Source organism: Nicotiana tomentosiformis, chromosome 3 (assembly GCF_000390325.3).
Source record: "Nicotiana tomentosiformis chromosome 3, ASM39032v3, whole genome shotgun sequence".
NCBI classification, from domain to species: Eukaryota; Viridiplantae; Streptophyta; class Magnoliopsida; order Solanales; family Solanaceae; genus Nicotiana; species Nicotiana tomentosiformis.
Genome location: NC_090814.1, coordinates 70,281,605 through 70,301,377, shown reverse-complemented (window position 1 = coordinate 70,301,377; position 19,773 = coordinate 70,281,605). Strand labels below are relative to the sequence as shown.

Genomic DNA, 19,773 nt, shown 5'->3' with positions numbered 1-19,773 from the left:
AAAGTCACATTGGTAATTGGTTGAAAAATATAACCTATGCACTGATAAACTCTTTTTCTAATTTAAATTACCACATCAATATATTTTAATTTACTTTTTTTTTTCATATGAAGACCCGGGGCACTTGAAAAAAGACATGATTCTACAAACCTAGAACCCATCAAGTAATATAATTATTTTTAGGAAAAAGAACCCGAGCGAGCAAAATATGTGTGGATTTTATCAATAAAGTCCATTCCAAAAAGTAAAGTTATGATAGTTTTGAATTTAAACATCATATCTTTCCATTGAAATATTAATATTGTAAGAGTAGGTCTTATTTTTATATCGTATGTTAAAGTTAATATATTACACGCGTAATCTAAATAATAAGACAACACATCGATATTTAATAATTAGAAAAACATATCTGCACCCAAGTACCTAAATGAGAGATCATTTTACGAAGAAAAAAGAACAAATACAACCCAGATAAATTAGTTGTGTGGACTTTATTGTTAAAACCCACGTAGAATTGTTGGGTCATTTTTTTTTTGAAAATAATTTTTATATTACGCGATGGTTCTCGATTTTGTAGGGTCAGGTAATTTTTTCATGTAGGGCCGATTCTTCATTAGATTAAAAAATAAGTTAAGATATGAAATGTGTTGATCGAATGATTTATAGCAAATACAGAAATATTATTTTTAGTCGTTCCAAAAAATAATAACTAATAAAATGTATATTTTTTTGTATATATACATATTATATATTTTTTGGCTAGCGACATAATTTAATTTTATCGAAATTTTTTGTATTTTACCCAAAAAAATATGTTAACATAGCGAAAGGTTATATTTCTAGTCATTGTGACTTTTCTGATACATTGATGGGAGTATTGTGATTTTTGTATGATCAAATAAAGTTAAGTAACTTTGATAAAAAAATAGATAATTTAGTGACTATTTATAAAATTTATCCTAGTTGCAACACCAATACACACGAGTATATTGCTTCTGTTTAATTGTATCAGCCTATAGCATATAATTAGTCTACTTATAAATACAGTGGAAAATAATTTTTAAAAAAACTAAGTAAAGCAATTAATTTCTTAAAGAAATTTAAAGGGGAAAGTTGGAAGTGTGGAGAAGATTAATCAGTGACGGTTGAGGTTGCGGGATTAATCGGCGGAGGCCAAACCAAAAGGAGTGCTATATGGAAGCGCTGAGAGCCTCATATGCAGGCGATTCCGATTCCGACTCTGAGTCCAATCCCACCCCTCCACAGCCGTCAGCTTCTACATCCATTACTACAGTGGCCCATCTGCCTCCACCTCCTATTTCACTCCTTCCCCCACCCAACTCTCTTGGTAACTTTTCTTTTGCATTACTATCAAAGTTTACTTAAAAGCAGGAAAAAAACTGATACAAGACGTGTGTTTGAGAATTTATGCTCACTAAGTGTTTGATCTTTTGCTTGTGAAGTTCCTTTGGACTCCTTGTCAAGCAGTCGAGTCAATCGCGTTAGAAGCTTTCCTCACGTTGAAGGCAATTATGCTTTACATGTCTACATCCCCGGTAATTTCATCTACTTACCGAATCTAGGGAGCATTTCAGCTTCCTCTAATTTTATTTTTGTGAATTGAGCAAACAGCAGAATAACCCAATAGTGCAATTTACAGTCATTTCTTTTTGCCATATTGCTATTGGTTGGTAGGTTGGTAACTTGATATACACTTATTTTCTTAATTTTTCTTTACATTCTAGTTTATGTACCACCTACAACAAGGAAGGAGCTGGCCCGTTTTCTAAAGAAGGTCACAGCACTTGTACCTAGTCTACATGCTGTTGATGTCGATATACCATTGAGTGGTTTGTTGAAAGATGAGGCCTTGCTTGAACAAGTGGTGTTGGGTAGAGAGTTTCACATTAGTTTGGGGAGAACTGTCCCAATCCGTGTGCATCAGATTAATTCAATGGTCTCCATGCTTCGCCAGAAGCTTCAGTTTCAGAGGAGGTGAGGTGGCATTAGTGATGCTATTCATGCTATGCTCTGATTTTATTTTGGGTAAAACTTGTGGTTTCTTTGGTAACCATTGTCTGACAATGGACATAGGTATTTGATAAATTTTAACAAATGGGAGATCTTTGTCAATGATGATTCAACTCGCACATTCATGTCACTGGAAGTTGTAGCAGCAGGCTTAGCCCAGGTATGAAAAATGGCATTTCTTCAGTAGTTGTTGTTGGAAACATGGTTTACAGTTTTGGATGTCTCCACTTCTAGCTGAACTTGTTTCTGATACATCTTTTAGGCCCCTTAATATAGGATAGATATTGAGGCACATGTTTGTGTGTGCAAAATTCAAATTTAGAGTTATGAAAGGTAACATAACTCGAGAAAAAGGGAGTCTCAGTAGATGGAAAAAAACTACCCAATTGACTGGCATAACCCTTCTCCTTCCCAACTGACCAGCATAACCCTTCTCCTTCCCAACTGACCAGCATAACCCTTCTCCTTCCTTGTTACTGAGGTGGTTATAAGGATATCTGAGAGGAAAAAATTACAACAGGCTTCATAATTTGAGTTGGATCAACTAACTTGCTATCCCGTATTTAATGGTGTAGATAAGCAGTCCATGCGTGCGTTCTGAATTATATGACCTGCATGATTATCTTTCGTTTTCAAGAGAGATATATCAATGTGGTTGGCAGCTGCATCTATGGTCAACTGTGATACTAGGACCGGTAATTTTGAACTCATGGCTAGTCTAAGTAATGATAAACTAGAAGTACAGTCATACAACTAAGGAAGGTTATTTCCCTCTGACCGGGAAATTGTATTGAAGTTGCTGCTTATTTGTATTGCCCAACCCTTCTCTTCCCAGTTCCCACTGCCGCAGCCATCTACTACATAGAAGGTTCTGTATATGGTATCTTTTTCTCTTAGGGCCACTGTATCCATAAGCTTCTCTTTTACTGATGGGGGGTGCAAATAGATTTTATGAGAATGTTCACAACTGATATTGTTTGTTGTCTTCACAAACATTGATAAACTGTAACTAAAGGTAACGTGTATGGAAAATTTAGCCTATATGAAAATGTCAAAAGTAGACCAAGGGGATTCTTTTTGATGACCGAGAAATCCACATTTGGGGTGAATCCTTAGGACCAATCACAGCCTTCGAAACTCTGGGATAATGGGCCCACCCCTCTACCTTCTCCACTTCTATACCAGGCTTAGTTTGCATGGTGCAGGGCTAGACTATGGGGATGCTAACACCTAGAATTCCAAGAGATGACAATACTGTTAAATCTCGGTACAAACTTGATAAAGCTTTGTCCTTTACATTTAGGAACGTACTTTACGTGAATCTGGAAAAGCTGAAGATATATTGATTCAACCAGAAATGCGCAGTAACAGAAAGAATGAAGAAGTAAAGGTCAACCATCAGTCAGAAGATTTAGTCGAGCTAAGGCACGCATGTTATTTTTGTCAAATAAAGCTATTCAAAACAACATCAACTATATGGAAAACAAAATAAAGGGTGCTTATACGCGTGTCAATTGCAATGTGATTAACCAAAGCTTCTTTTAACTAATGGATTTATAGTAGAGATTCAGAAAAGAAATGGGTGATAAAGTTTCTTTTTACTAATGGATTTATGGTAGAGATTGAGATAAGAAATGGATGATGTCTTTATGGCAGACAATTATAATTGGTTGGCCCTGAAGTTTAGGAAGGAGGATGACAAATGGTTGATGTCTTTATAAAAGTCATAATAATAGGTTGGCCAACAAGTTTGGGAGGACAATACATTAACTTTTTGATAAGGGAGACAATACATTAACTTTTGTTATTTTATGTAGATTTTAACCAAAGCAAGGAGCAGAGGGATGCAATGCCAGGTTTTGGAGTGAATGGATACATAAAGTGATAAAACTATAAAGAAACTAGCGAAGAGTGCTAAATATGTATTGTTGGCTGAAAGAGGAGAGTGTTTTCAGTAGACTGATCTGCTGGACTTGTTGGATTCTCTGAAATTTTAATGTAAAACAAGTCCTGCTTTTTTGTGCATGGTACTGCTTTTGAATAAAACTATACCTTATAAAAAAAAACTATAATTAAACTAGTTGTTTACCTAAAGCTAATGGTGGTAGCAGTGGAGGGCACGCCTAGCTCTAAGCGTCGAAAGAAAACTCCTTGTGGATAGGGATGGCAAACGGTGCGGGGCGTAGTGTTATCAAACGCGAAAAGCACAAAAAAGCTCTAAGGTCTGTTGGGGCTTTAAGTGCAAAGTACAAATAAAGGGTGTGCTTTAATGAAGAAAAACGCAAGTAGAGAAAAACTACAAATATATATGTGTGGTCCAAGACTAACATCTATTAGCATGAATACCAAATATATGGACAAAGAAATTGAAGAAAATTTACGATAAAGTGAAATATAAATTGTTTTGGCAAGGAAAAGTGTGACTTAGAGCCTTGATGACAACACTGAAACGCCTACTAAGTGAGGCGAAACGCTCAGCATATTTTGAGCCTCGCTTCAGGGCTTAAGCGCGCTTTAAGCGCACCTTTGATAACACTGGCGGGGCGGTTGCGGGGCAAATCCGCATAAACACGCGAAGGTTTCAACCTGCCCCGCAAAGTATAATTTGCTGTTTTTAAACCGCCCCGCCCCGCATATTTTTTTTAACCCGACCCAGATTGACTATCTCCTCCTCAGGAGGTGTGACAGAGGGTTGTGCAAGGATTGCAAGGTGAATCCGGGTGAGATACTCGCGACGCAGCATAGGCTCTTGGTAATGGACGTTGGTATTATGTTAAAGAGGAGGAAAAGGTCTACTCGAGGAAGGCCGAGAATCAGGTGGGGAGCCTTAACTAAGGATAAAGCCCAAGCGTTGGAAGGGCGGTTGTCGGCTATGAGAGCTTGGAGGATTAGTGGTGACGCGAGCACTATGTGGTCAGCGACAACAGACTATATTAGGGAGGCTGCGAGAGAGGCGTTAGGGGTCTCGATGGGCATATCTGGTGGGCACAAAGGAGACTGGTGGTGGAATGAAGTGGTCCAAGGTAAAGTGGAAGCAAAGAAGGCGGCGTACCTGAAGTTAGTGGGGAGCATAGGTGTGGAGGAGAGGCGAGTGTGCATGGAGAGGTATAAGGCGGCTAGGAAGAAGACTAAGTTGGCGGTCACAGAGGCTAAGACTGCGGCTTATGGTCGTATGTACGAGGAATTGGGGAAAAAAGGTGGGGAGAAGAAGTTATTCCGGCTGACCAAGTTGAGAGAGAGGAAGGCTCGGGATTTTGACCAAGTGAGATGCATCAAGGACGAAGATGGTAGAGTATTGATGGAAGATGCCTAGATTAAGAGGAGATGGCATACTTACTTTCATAAACTTCTGAATGAAGAAGGGGATCGGGATATTGTGCTAGGCGAATTGGAGCATTCCGAGAGTCACCGTGACTTTGGGTACTGCAGGCGTATCGAGGTTGAGGAGGTCGTGGGAGCTATGCGTAAGATGAGTAGGGGCAGAGCGACCGGGCCAGACGAGATTCCGGTGGAATTTTGGAAGTGTGTGGGGAGAGCAGGTTTGGAGTGGTTGACTAGGTTGTTTAATATTATTTTTAAGGGGAAGAGGATGCCCGATGAGTAGAGGTGGAGTACGGTGGTTCCATTGTATAAGAACAAAGGTGATATCCAGAGTTGTAACAATATCAAATTACTGAGTCATACCATGAAAGTGTGGGAGAGGGTGGTTGAAGCGAGGGTGAGGATGACAATGTCTATATCCGACAATCAGTTCGGGTTCATGCCGGGTCGTTCGACTACAGAAGCTATACACCTTGTTAGAAGGTTGGTTGAACTATACAGAGAGAGGAAGAAGGATCTGCACATGGTGTTTATTGACCTAGAGAAAGCGTATGACAAGGTTCCTAGAGAAATTCTCTGGAGATGCCTGGAGGCAAAAGGTGTGTCGGTTCCCTACATTATGGCGATTAAGGACATGTATGATGGGGCTAAGACTCGGGTTAGGACAGTAGGAGGCGACTCTGAGCATTTTCCGGTTGTAATGGGGTTACACCAAGGTTCTGCACTCAGTCCGTTCTTATTCGCCCTGGTGATGGACGCGTTAACACACCATATTCAAGGGGATGTGCCATGGTGCATGCTATTCGCCGATGACATAGTTCTGATTGATGAGTCGCGAGCCGGTGTTAACGAGAGGCTGGAGGTTTGGAGACAGGCTCTTGAGTCTAAGGGTTTCAAGCTGAGCAAGACGAAGACGGAATACCTGGAGTGTAAGTTCAGCGCTGAGCCAGGGGAAGAGGGCGTGGATGTGAGGCTTGATTCGTAGGTCATCCCGAGTAGAGGCAGCTTCAAGTACCTTGGTTCGGTTATCCGGGGAAGGGAGATCGATGAGGATGTCACACACCGTATTGGGGTAGGATGGATGAAGTGGAGGTTAGCATCTGGAGTCCTGTGTGACAAGAGAGTGCCACCGATACTCAAAGGTAAATTTTATAAAGCGGTGGTTAGACCGGCCATAATGTATGGGGCTGAGTGTTGGCCCGTTAAGAACTCACATATCCAGAAGATATAAGTAGCAGAAATGAGGATGTTGCGGTGGATGTGCGGGCACACTAGGATAGATAAGATTAAGAATGATGATATCCGTGAGAAGGTGCATGTGGCTCCCATTGATGACAAGATGCGGGAAGCGAGGCTTAGATGGTTCATACATGTTCAGAGGAGAAGCCCAGATGCTCCGGTATGGAGGTGTGAGCAACTGGTTGTGGATGGCACGAGAAGAGGTAGAGGGCGACCTAAGAAGTATTGGGGAGAGGTGATCAGGCAGGATATGGCGAGGCTCCAGATTTCCGAGGACATGACACTTGATAGGAAGATGTGGAGGTCGAGTATTAGGGTTGTAGGTTAGGAGGTAGTTGAATCGTGCCTTACTTCGTACCATTGTGGGACTAGCCATGTAGGGTTTTTGTCTAAGATAGCTAGTGGCAATGTTGTGGCTTACTATTTCGCTTTTCAGTGCATGTCCTATTTACTAGCTATCGCTTTTGCTTTGCATCTTTTTTCTAGATTTCATGGTGTTCCTATTTTTCTTATGATTGTTGTGGTGATACTAATATTTACTAATATTGTCTCCCTTTGCTTTGCATCTTTCTTCTGGATTTCATGGTGTTCCTATTTATCCTATGATTGTTGTTGTGATACTAATATTGTCTCCTTTTGTCATTTTGTCTTTTTATTTTTTTGAGCCGAGGGTCTTTCGAAAACAGCCTCTCTACTCCTTCGGGGTAGGGGTAAGGTCTGCGTACACACTACCCTCCCCAGACCCCATTAGTGGGATTTTACTGGGTTGTTGTTGTTGTTGTATCAAAAGATACCATATTCCAATGCATTATAATTTATATTCTTCTTTTTAGAGAAATTTTATGCAATTTTTCTTAATTTTTCTTCTTTCGTTGGTGTTAACTCCACTTACTTTTGTGCATATGGAATAATTCTATGTTACCTCATATTTTTCAACTTTTATATTGTGTAACTGTCTATTATTAATTAAAGTTAAGTTTCTTACAAACTATTTTTGGTTCCTTTATGAGAAGCTAACAATTTAGTATTTTTGCGTTTCTTACGTATTGCTTGGTAAGCTATATGTAATGCACTTTGACCTTTAATTTGAGACTTAAGCATCAAATTCTCTTGGAACATAGATATCCGAATAAAAAAAAGGAATGCTAACTAATCCCCTAAAGCAAAGAGTACATCTTATCTTGGCACTACCAAAAGACAACCTCTTTACCATAAAGTTAGCCATTCTTCAGCCGTTCATTAGCTGCAACAATCTGCAGCTCACATTCAAAACTCACACCAATGCTTTTCAATTCAATTCCTAAATAGAATGAATTGAATAGAAACCAGTAACTCTCATATGCAGACATGCAGTCATCAAGGATCCAAGGCAGCAAATCACAAATGGTTGTAAGGTGGCTTAGTTGTTCATATTTACTTGAGAGTTTAATCACATCAAGTATTGAAAATCTAAAATAACTTCTATTAAACACAATTCAACAAACAACCAATATTTAATCCAAAATAGCAATAATGACAGATTACATTCCAAGAACTCAAGAAGCAGGGAAAGGATAGAAAAATAAAACTCAATGGAATTCATAACTTGCAAGGGTAGTAGTTCACATAGAAGGAGAATTGTTAGTAAAATTGCAGAAAGCAGAAACTGGAAAAAATCTAAAACAGGTCAATTAGCAATGTGAAATTTGAGATGCCAATCCTTCCAATTTGTCAGGACCCTTAGCACAGTTTAATAGCCAATCCTTCCAGTGCTGCACTTGCTTCCAGCAAATAATGGTCCAACCAGCTTGGTACATGTACATATGAATCTTGAATTACTTTGTTGCCTCCCTTCAATGCAAAACATGTTTAAATAACTATTCTGTTGCAACTTGAATAATTATGATTCTATGAAAAGTACCACCATCCTGCAAGACATAAAAGCAACATGTCAATTGTAAGTTAAACTATTAGAATTCATCATATAAGTACATAGAAAAGTCAGAAACTGAAATATCCCTTTAGCTTCCCTATAAGAAAAAAAACTCAATGAAAAAAAAGTTAATAGTAGATCCTCAACAACACTAGCAACTTCGCTAGAACTAGATGCCTGAAATGACTCATGTGAAGCAACCACTCTACTCTTATATTCTTGAAAGAGATCAAAATAATGGTTTCGAACTTCTTGAATTTTATCTAAAGCTTCTTCACCATAAATTTGTACAACATAGAACTCCACCAACTTCATCTTATATCTCGGATCAAAAATAGTAGCTACACCCATCAAAATATGCACATCATCCCAATATTTTTTAAATTTCAACAACATTGATGATTTGAACTTTTCAAAGGATTTGAACTTTTCACCCAAGCTTCCAATTCTAGCTTAATATCACAAAATTTTGAAAAGTATGGAGTTGAAGTTGGATATTGACTCCCCAAGAATTGTTCAGTGATACAATGAAACAGCTTCAACTTTTCACAAACTTCTTGTGCTGCACTCCATTGCCCTTCGGTTGGAAACAACGATAATTGGTGTCATTTATACTCAACTTTGTAAATAGCTCTTTGTAATCTAGGGCTGTTCTCAACATAAGTGTTACGCGGCGCCTTCCTGAGGTTCCTTGGAAGGGCGACGTAAGGCTAAGCAACCGATGTCAGTGCGGTTGCTATGCGCCAACTGAGGCCCTCGCCGTACGCTAGACTAGATTGTCAGTGCCGTACGGGAAAGCCAATGTCGCGAGCAATGGAGCAGCGGAAAATGAGCAATTGATGATGAAAGCTGATGATTGTATTGATGATGATGAAAGCTATTACAAGATGAAATGCGGTGTCGGGGGGGAGAGACACCAGTACAGAGAATTGTTTGAATGCTTGAATGTTTGAATGCTTTGGTCCCTCTTAATAATGCTTAAAAAAAATAAACCAAAGTTACATGAGTTGACCTAAGAAAGCTGTAGAAACACACTGAAAATGAATGAAGTAAAACTACTCTATAATTACAATGAAAAGGACTTAGTCTTCTATGGAAGCAAGTCCGATGGCAGCAACTTTGTCTTGAGCAGCAGGGTCTGCGCGCGCGGCACTATTTGGATCTGCCAGCGGCTGGGCGCTGGTGCTTGGCATTGGGTCTGCGCGCGGGGCACTGTCTGGGTGTGCGGCGCTGATGGCAACAGGATGATTTGTGCACGCGGCATTGTCGATGCGCGCGGCACTGATGGCATTGGCCAGCCGCTGGGCGCTGGCATTGATTATCGGTGGGGCGACAGAGGCGCATGCTCGCTTGTCACTTGGCGCTGCCGAGACCACGGGGCCGACCGTGGCGCTAGGCGTTGGGAGGCTTGCCGGGACGCCACGGGGCGCGTCCAAGGGGTCATGGGTCGATGATGGAAAGCAGCCCATGACATTCTCCCCCACCTGAGTTGGCGACGTCCTCGGAGCCTTACCTGCAGGATGATGATGGTTGGTCAGGCTCTTGATGGCTGGGAGGTCTGTTCCCCTCGGTGCTGTGAGATGTCTTTCTGAATGATCTTCCATGCATTTCTGAAGTGGCCTGAGGCGGCTGACATGGAAGACTGGATGGATTTTCCACCAGGCTGGTGTGTTCAGCTGGTATGTGGATTTCCCGATGCGCCTTTCAATGGAAAAAGGCCCGATGTAGCTTGGCAATAGGCGAGGATCTTGGGTCCTCTTTGCAAACAAGTTCCGCCTCGGGGTTTTTACCATCACTTTGTCCCCTGCTTGATGTTGGGCAAAGTGACGGTTTTGTTCGGCATGCCTCGTTGCCCTGTCTTGGGCCCTGGCAAGATAGCTCCGCACTATCTTCAAAGTTTGTTCCCATTCTGTAGAGAAACTGGCAGCTCGATGAGATGATGGTATGGTTGGTGCATTCACATTATGTGGGAGTGGCGGTTGCTGTCCGGTAACAATTTCAAAAGCGCTTTTGTTTGTATGGGCGCACTTTTGTGAATTGAAACACAGCTGAGCAGCATCCAGAAACTTCACCCAATGTGTTTGTGACCCGGTAGCAAATTGGCGGAGATATTCCTCCAGCAGGTCATTGAACCGGTCTGGTTGATCATGTGTTTGCTGATGATGATGGTTTGAGTTGTAACTCAATTTGGATCCGAGGCAACTGAAGAGTTGGGTCCAAAACTTGCTAGTGAAGCGTGGGTCGCAGTCACTGATGATGTTGCTGGGCATACCCCAATGTTTGACAACATGGGAGAAGAGGAGTCGAGCTGTTTCTTCTGCCGACATGTTCTGTGGGGCTGCGATGAAGGTAACATACTTGGAAAACAGGTCTACTACCACCATGATGGTTGCATGATTTCCGACCTTGGGTAATCCTGTGATGAAATTCAGGGAAATGCTTTCCCAAGGTCTCTGTGGGACAGGTAGCGGCTCCAAGAGTCCCGCTTGTGCTGGGTGATCCGACTTGGCCTTTGGGAATGCTTGGCAAGTCTTCACACAATGAGGGGCGCCATGAGCTGTTGGACCCCGATGATGTGATGCCTGTTTGATGATGTTGAGGGCAGCCGGAACTGTGGGTTCAGGTCTGTTGGTTCCCTCCTTAAACTGCATGGCCGTGATGTTTCCAGCGGCCATCTTCTTGGATATGCATGGTATGGTGTGGGGTTTGGCCCCGTTGTCTCCCATCATTAGGAGCATGTTGGCATATGGTACTGGGATGGTGTTGGTCTGCCTGAGGAATTCCAATCCCACTATCAGTTCGAAGTCATCGATGATAGCTATGCGTAGGTCGAATATTCCCTTGTATGGGCCAAGTTGGATTGGCGCTTCTTTGGCTATTCCACTCACTTGCTGAGATGGAGAGTTGATAGCCTTGACACGACCCTTGCATTTTTGTAATGCTAGACCGAGGCGTTGCACCTGAGTTGAGGCCAGGTAGTTGTGGCTAGCACCCGTGTCTATCAATGCCCGAATAGGTCTGCCGTTTACTTTCATGTCAACGAACATTAAGGTCCTCTTTTGTGATGTGGGAGGCCTCTCGTTCGCCTTTCCTTTCCCTTTCTTGTCGATTGGGAATGCTTTCTTCTTGGGGTTGCCAGTACTGGTTCCCGCCAAGGTATCATGAATGGAGCCGACAAATGCGTTGAAGGCACCTACTTGATCGGCGCCGTCTGAGTCGTCGGTATCTGTCTCGTCATCGTCAACAGTTTGTTGAGCATTGACTTGTGTATTGGGGCATTGATTGTTCCAATGTTCCCCGCTGCAATGACGGCATTCTGATGGGGGCTTTCTCCCCTGATGGTTGTTGACTGATGCAGTAGTGTTACTGCTTGAGGAAGGAGTCTTAGATTTGGATGCACCTCGATCTCCTCCGTTTCTGTTAGGACCACCGTTGCTAGGTTGGCTCCCATTGTATCCCCCTCGGACAGGCGGCTGGGGCCTATCCTTCTGAGTTTCCAACTGATAACCCCCAAGGCACTCTGCAGCTTGAATGGCCTTGGGCAGGGTATCTACTCGTTGTCTTTGCAGTTCCATACGAGCATGAGGTTTCAAACCTTCTATGAATGCGAACAGTTTGTCTTTGTCCCCCATATCCCGTATGTTTAGCATGAGTGCGGAGAATTCACGCACGTAGTCCCGCACCGACCTGGTGTGGCGGAGTTCACGCAACTTTCTTCGTGCATTGTATTCCACATTTTCTGGGAAGAACTGCAGGCGTATGGCGGCCTTCAGTTCTGCCCATGTCTGGAGAGTATCTTCACCGGCCCTGATGGCTTCGTATTTGACTCGCCACCAGAGTTTTGCATCGCCTTGAAGATACATGGCAGCAATTGCTACCTTTTTGGATTCTTCCAAATGTCCAACAGCATCGAAGTATTGTTCGATGTCGAAGATGAAGTTTTCCACTTCTTTAGCATCCCGGGCTCCGTTGTATGGCTTGGGCTCAGGAATTTTCAGCTTTTGTGGCATGGGGGCAATGTTCATGGCACCCCTGATGTGGTTTTCGCCTCCTTTGAGCAGGCTTTGAAGGGCAGCATTGACAACATTGAGCTGGCCTGTCAAGTTGTCTATGGTTTGCTGCATGACTGTCAGTCTGTCTGCCTCTAGTTCCCGATGGGCTAAATCCTCGGCACGCTCCTGTTGGAGGTCCTCGAATTGGCCATGAATTTTGGTTGCCTCGACGGCAGCCGTTTGCCGGTCTTCCTCAGAGTCTTGACTGATGTTTGCTATGTCATTTTCGGCCTGCCGCATTCTGCGGTCCAGGTCGTCCAACCTTTGCACTAGGCTGATTTTTAGATTAGGCAATGTATCCACGATGGGCCGTAATGCGTCAACCGTCTCTTCTAGGGTCGTGATGCGATCCCCGTGATTCACCATGGTCAGAAATGGTGATGATGATGCCAATGAGTTCCCTCGTCCGATGTCGAGCCTAGGCTCTGATACCAACTGTTACGCGGCGCCTTCCTGAGGTTCCTTGGAAGGGCGACGTAAGGCTAAGCAACCGATGTCAGTGCGGTTGCTATGCGCCAACTGAGGCCCTCGCCGTACGCTAGACTAGATTGTCAGTGCCGTACGGGAAAGCCAATGTCGTGAGCAATTGAGCAGCGGAAAATGAGCAATTGATGATGAAAGCTGATGATTGTATTGATGATGATGAAAGCTATTACAAGATGAAATGCGGTGTCGGGGGGGAAAGACACCAGTACAGAGAATTGTTTGAATGCTTGAATGTTTGAATGCTTTGGTCCCTCTTAATAATGCTTAAAAAAAATAAACCAAAGTTACATGAGTTGACCTAAGAAAGCTGTAGAAACACACTGAAAATGAATGAAGTAAAACTACTCTATAATTACAATGAAAAGGACTTAGTCTTCTATGGAAGCAAGTCCGATGGCAGCAACTTTGTCTTGAGCAGCAGGGTCTGCGCGCGCGGCACTATTTGGATCTGCCAGCGGCTGGGCGCTGGTGCTTGGCATTGGGTCTGCGCGCGGGGCACTGTCTGGGTGTGCGGCGCTGATGGCAACAGGATGATTTGTGCACGCGGCATTGTCGATGCGCGCGGCACTGATGGCATTGGCCAGCCGCTGGGCGCTGGCATTGATTATCGGTGGGGCGACAGAGGCGCATGCTCGCTTGTCACTTGGCGCTGCCGAGACCACGGGGCCGACCGTGGCGCTAGGCGTTGGGAGGCTTGCCGGGACGCCACGGGGCGCGTCCAAGGGGTCATGGGTCGATGATGGAAAGCAGCCCATGACATTCTCCCCCACCTGAGTTGGCGACGTCCTCGGAGCCTTACCTGCAGGAAATATGTAGCAACCGTGCATCTTCTTCAAACCTTTCAATTATGCTTGAAGATGCTATCCAGTATAAGACACTGTTACGCACGCTACTAATACCATCTTGTATCACCTTTAATCCTTCTTGCACAATCAAATTTAAGATGTGTGCGGCACAACGCACATGCAACATCCGACCCATCAACAATAAATCTCTCTTACAAAGTTTCTCATCTAACAAGGTTTTCATCATAGCATTGTTTGTGCTAGAATTATCAACTGTAATTGTTGATATTCTTCTTTCAAGATTCCACTCGAACAAGCAATTAAGCAACGCACTGCACAATCCTTATCATGTGGAGCAGGAACATAAATAAATCTAAGAATATGGCTTTAAAGCCTTCATGAATCATCCATAAAATGTGCCGTAATAGCCGTGAACCCTTTTTTGGTATTGTTTGAAGTCCACATATCAGTTGTTATTGCAATTTTACTTGTGATTTTTTTCAACAACTTAGAAGTATTTGATTTCAAATTGTCAAAAATCTTCAAAATATCATTCTTGATTGTGTTTCTAGACACCATTTTAAACAACGGTTGGAGACTAGCAACAAACTTTCGAAATCCCACATGATCAACAATGGACAATGGGTACTCATGCAAAATGATGGCATGAGCAAGTTCTTTACGTGAAACATCTTGATCAAAATAATGTTCTAAGTTACCCCCCAAACCATCCTCACTTTCTAAGTTGCTTGGCTTGTTGCGACATCTACGAACATGATCTAACATAGACGACGTCCCACATTTTCTTGTTGATTTAATACAAGCATGACAATACTTACAAATACCAAAGGGAACACCTTCAATAACCACCGGTTTAAAATGTCTCCATGCTGTAGAACTAAGTTTCCTTTTCCCGGTTTAATCAGTAACTTCAATATTAACTTCATCAGATTGTATAAGCGTTTGGCTCTCATTCTCAATAGGAAATGTACTAGAAGATGAATCCACTGGATTCTCTTCATTTTGAGACTCCATACTTTTCTACAAGGCAAGAAGAGGGATGGCAATCACAAAATAATTAAAAACAGTAGGCTGATTATTAAACAGTAAATCATTAAATTGGCAAACAAAAAAATGAAAAAGAGCAAGCCAATTATTAAATTAGCTATAGTTGAACTCCCTACTTAACATGACAAGTAGAATCCGAGAAGGCAAGAAACAATTACTTAACCTAGTAAAACCTAATTTCAGATTCAAAGTATAACCCAAAAATCAATCTTTTTCCTAGCCCAAAACATAACCACAGTAGAGCAGCATAAATACAGCGTGACTTTCAAAATTAAGCTCGAATCTTAGCGAAAAAGAAAGAAAACAGAGAAAGAAAGAGTTATCTGATGTCCGTAATCTTCAACATTAAGTGGAACTGTGGAAATTAAGAGTATACATGGGCTGGAGTGATGAGATTGTCACAAGAAAGGAGAAAGCTTGGACCTGTGGTGCTGCTTGAGTGTCAGTCAGAGATTTGAGATTGAGATTAAGAGATTTGAGAGCTCAAAGATGAGATTTGATATTCCTGATATTAGCTGTGGTGTTATGTTTTTAGCGTTTTAGGTCTTTAGACAATTAGACTTAGGTTTTATCTTTATGTATTAAAAAAAAGCTCTAACCGCATCCCGCTCCGCCCCGCGTCAAATTCTATTTTAAAAAATTGAACCCGCCCCCACCCCCGCGAACTCTCTAACCTGCCCCCGCACCGCGCCATTGGCATCCCTACTTATGGAAGCATTATCTATTTCCTTCAATCCAAAAAGCTGCATTGTGGGGTTGTTAAGAGGTTCTTCCTGCTTTAATTTTGGTCAATTAATGCTCTACAGTGGTGAGCTTCTAGCTGGTGTTTGCTTGTTCTGGATGTTCATCTTTCAATGTCTTCAATTATGGAACAATGAGTTTGAACTAAGCTGTCTACTATTATTCCTCTGACATCATTCATGTCAAGTTAGATAAGAGCTTATTGTTCTTCGTCCTCCTCCTATCTCTTGGTAAATATAGTTCTTTGAAGCAAGGGAGGAAACTTACTTTATCTTGTGCGCCTCAGATAAGAAAGCAAATCCAAGCTGTTAATGAAGTCTACAAACTTCACAATCTTCCGGAATTTTACAAGGTCTGGCCACATCTATGTTTATTTTCACTGCCACTTTCACTTTTAGCCGGTGTAAATTGATTCTTCCCGTGACAGTGGAAATTACAATTTTTTTTGGATTTTGATGGTAGGATCCACGCCCTCACATCTCAGTAACTTGGGCTTTGGGGGATATCAGGGACACCTTGAAGAGAATGGTGGAAGAAGAGATGAAGAAATACATACTAGTTTCGACTTCACCCCAGAAGTGTATATTCACAAGCAAATTCAATGGCATTTTGTGCAAAATAGGCAATAAGACGCATGAAATCTGCAAGTTTCAGGAGGAATAGCCGTCATTTACAGAGTGCAGGACAAACGCCTCAAGTTCTCTTGTGAATTTTGATGACAGTAAGTGCTACCCTATGCATCATCAACCGCAGTCGCACCCTGCAAATCACATTTATCATGGAATGTGAACTTGGATATTATATCTAACTAAAAAATCACATAAAACTGCGGCAAATAGCTCTCTGTTTCTTGAGGAAATTAGCTTGGACATGAATCGAATACTGATATTTGATCTGTTGTTCTTAAACTAGAATAGTCTTTAAAAAAAAGCACCCATGTATTTTACGCATTTCCAGTAATTGACTTAATGTTAATTGTTAACCACTCTCCTGAGGACGCTGTCTTTCCAACTGATTCCAATGCCAAGCTGCAACTAGAGAGATTCCTAATTAACGTTCCTAGTTCAAGCCACTACGCATTTCCCAGAAGGCTAATGAAAAGAACTTGTTACGAATAAGAAGTCCAATGGAACAAGAGGAAAGGCTGGGATTGTTGATAGGTTTGTCGTTTTAATATAAGATAGATAACAAGAAGAGAGGCTCACCCGAATCTAGAGTCTCTGTCCAATATGCCTGAATCCTGCGCACACATATATCTCCAATCTAACTTTTGGGTATAGACGTGACCTAGGTCACTATTTTACGAGAATATACTAACCACCTTCCATCTTGGATTTGGACCCAGCTTTGAGGTATCATTTGTATCAATCTTGTTTTGGATTAGCTTTCACATACTGAAAAAGAAAAGTTCTGAAAGGAAGATCCTTGTGTCAAATCTCTCTATTGGTACAAAAACTCAGCCTTATAAATTCCCTTCGTCAATATCACTAAGGTTAATATCAATAGTAGCTACTTTTAGAACAAAGTTGTGAGGGTTGAAGTCATTTAAGCTCTTTATCAGTAATAAGCTCCTTGAGTATGACATTAGAAATTAGAGCCGTTTGGATGGGCTTATTTTATGTGACTTTTAAGTCAAAAAAGTCTTTAAGCCATAAGTTAGGAATCCTAGCTTTTGGCTTGTTTTTGTCATTTTAGATTAAAAACAAGTGCTTAAAAATACTTTTTTACTCTATCCAAACACTACAAAATAGTTTAAAAGCACTTAAAATAAATCAATCCAAACAGGCTCTTAATCTTGTCAGTAGTTTCCTTCTCCAACTGGTCCAAGTTTAGTCATATTGTCTCACAAAAAAATAAATAAAAATATATCACCTTTACTAACCTTCCATATATATGGTATTTTCAATATAGTTTTTTATCCCTAAATCCTCCATAAACGCGTGGCCGACTGTACATCTATTCTTTTATTAGGTGCAGTTATGGATTCTTCTGCACTATTTTTTTCGGGCAAAGATCACTTTTAGCCCATGGCCGTAACTATATACATCCAGTAGCTGCATTTTTGTATATAACATAAAGAAATGTGTGCGCGTATATATATATATATATATATATATATATATATATATATATATATATATATATATATATATACAAACACACATATTTTTCGGCTATTATTTTGAAAGGGGTTATACAATATCATTTTCTCTCTCTTTTTTGTCAAAGATGTAGCAATTATAGATTAGGAAAAAGCAAACTGAGGCGCATGAGGTCCATACACCTCAAAGCTTTGATAGTTACATACGAACTTGATGAATTTATTCTTAGATAATACGTAATAATTTGTACTTAATTTTCTTTTCATGTTTAATGAACATACAGGATCATGGCTTCGTAAAAAGAAAGATGAACAAAAACTAGGACCTCCACATGGATATTTCTATGTTGTTGCATCTTTCAGAAAATAAAATGATCTGAACCCCTAATTACATTAAACCAGAATGAATTCATATCGAATTGATCGATAGAGTAATTAAAGCTTGTACTAATATCGGAAATGGAACATGTGTGGAAGTACTGATCAAACTGATGACGAAGTTGAGAGTTGGCAACACCAATATTTTCATCTATTTCCGGACTGTGTTTTCCACATTAACGTTGTACCAATTCAGATACGTTTGTGAGAAATTCACGACATCCATCATTTGGTTTTCTTCATGTGTCATAGTGCTGCTGCAGGGTGAAGAAACATCAGGTGATAGTAACCAGCTGCTGCTGGTACTGGTTGTTCCCAGCACAGGTCTTTCCTCAGCTTCGATCGTATTTGTCTTGTCATTTTCTTTGGTTTGATCCACCCTTTTGCGTCTTGCCATAATCTTCAATGGGGCATTATTTTTCAGTCCCAAATGCTTCTTTAAGTGTGTGTGGAAAAAGTTTTTTACTTCGTTGTCTGTTCTTCCCGGCAATCTTGCAGCAATGGTTGACCATCTGTAAAGAAACAAAGAAATTCTCTTAGATAGCCTACTTACCATTAATTAGGAAAAGATATTAAATTAAACACGAGATTTATAATATTATGTTATGTGGGGAAGACAAGGGAAGCGTTGGAGCAACGGTAGAGTTGTCTCATGGGTTCAATCCACCATCAGGGCATACTTTTTTTTTGAGGGAAAAATAAATAAATTAATTCTTACCTGTTTCCAAGTTCCTGATACATTTTGACGACTATTTCGACTTCTTCCATGCTAAGGGGTCCTCTTTTAACATCAGGGCAGAGATAGTTCACCCATCGGAGTCTACAACTTTTCCCCGTTCTTGAAAGCCCTGCAACCATGACCAAAGTTCAAGAGGCTAATTAAGCACAAAGAAATTACCCAAAAGAGTTATAATTTAGTTGTTTTATGCAGGTAGAAATCCGAGAAGGAATCATTGGAAAGTGTATATTGAATGGAAATGATTGGAAATGAAAATGAATCAATTATGGTTTTAGTGCTAAGACCTGCAAATATGGGCATTTGACTCCAATTCCAAATGCCATATTTCATGATATAAGCTCTCAGATTTTTGGTCTTCTTCAGGAGACCATGCCCCCTTCTTTATCTCCTTCATGTTTGTACTTTTCTGCTGCTGTTGTGGTGGTACTCTTGGCATGATTGCAGAGAAGTAGGACTCCAATTCAGTGCTTAAAATTGTTTCAACTTTCTTTTAGAAATACTTTGGGGTTATTTATATTGGAATTTGCCATCCATTTTATGAATTCTTTAATCAAAGCCTTCCTTCCAAGAAAGAGTCTTTGCAACGACTTCACAGTTTTGTCTCTTAGTGTTTCTTTTCTTTTGATGGTATTTTTCCTATTTTTATTCTTATTTCAATTCTTTGAAGGATGAGTTTATTTTTGAATGACTGACAGTGGGTTAAAGTTGTCAAGAGGGAGGAAAGATATTATTTCGTTCCTACATTAGTTGGCATAAAGAATGACTAACTCTTAGCGGTAAATTTGAGAGTGAGTAACAATTGAATTTATATACGGTTTAAAGGATATGTGATTTAATTTAACATGAATGAACCAAGAACAATAAATAATTGAGTTAAAGGAAAACAAAACGATCAAACCAAATGCAATGGATGATTAAGT

General features: G+C 41.0%; 1 protein-coding gene and 1 pseudogene across 1 annotated transcript; one reads left to right on the top strand and one right to left on the bottom strand.

Moving 5' to 3' along the window:
• Nucleotides 1-1,078: 1,078 nt before the first annotated feature.
• On the top strand, nucleotides 1,079-16,629 carry LOC104121336 (uncharacterized). Its single transcript, XM_070197096.1, has 6 exons — nucleotides 1,079-1,348; nucleotides 1,464-1,556; nucleotides 1,746-1,995; nucleotides 2,095-2,191; nucleotides 15,922-15,987; nucleotides 16,098-16,629. The coding sequence occupies exons 1-6, from the start codon at nucleotides 1,195-1,197 to the stop codon at nucleotides 16,296-16,298; spliced, it is 861 nt and encodes a 286-aa protein (XP_070053197.1). The 5' UTR covers nucleotides 1,079-1,194; the 3' UTR covers nucleotides 16,299-16,629.
• A 1,345-nt stretch (nucleotides 16,630-17,974) lies between these two features.
• On the bottom strand, nucleotides 17,975-19,343 carry LOC117272991 (transcription factor MYB82-like; annotated as a pseudogene).
• Nucleotides 19,344-19,773: the final 430 nt, after the last annotated feature.

Excerpts from the sequence above, each read along its gene's own strand:
- LOC104121336 (XM_070197096.1), top strand. The coding sequence starts at position 1,195 with ATGGAAGCGCTGAGAGCCTCATATGCAGGCGATTCCGATTCCGACTCT. Across the intron at positions 1,996-2,094 it reads AAGCTTCAGTTTCAGAGGAG|GTATTTGATAAATTTTAACA; the intron begins GTGAGGTGGCAT and ends CAATGGACATAG. Across the intron at positions 2,192-15,921 it reads TAGCAGCAGGCTTAGCCCAG|ATAAGAAAGCAAATCCAAGC; the intron begins GTATGAAAAATG and ends TGTGCGCCTCAG.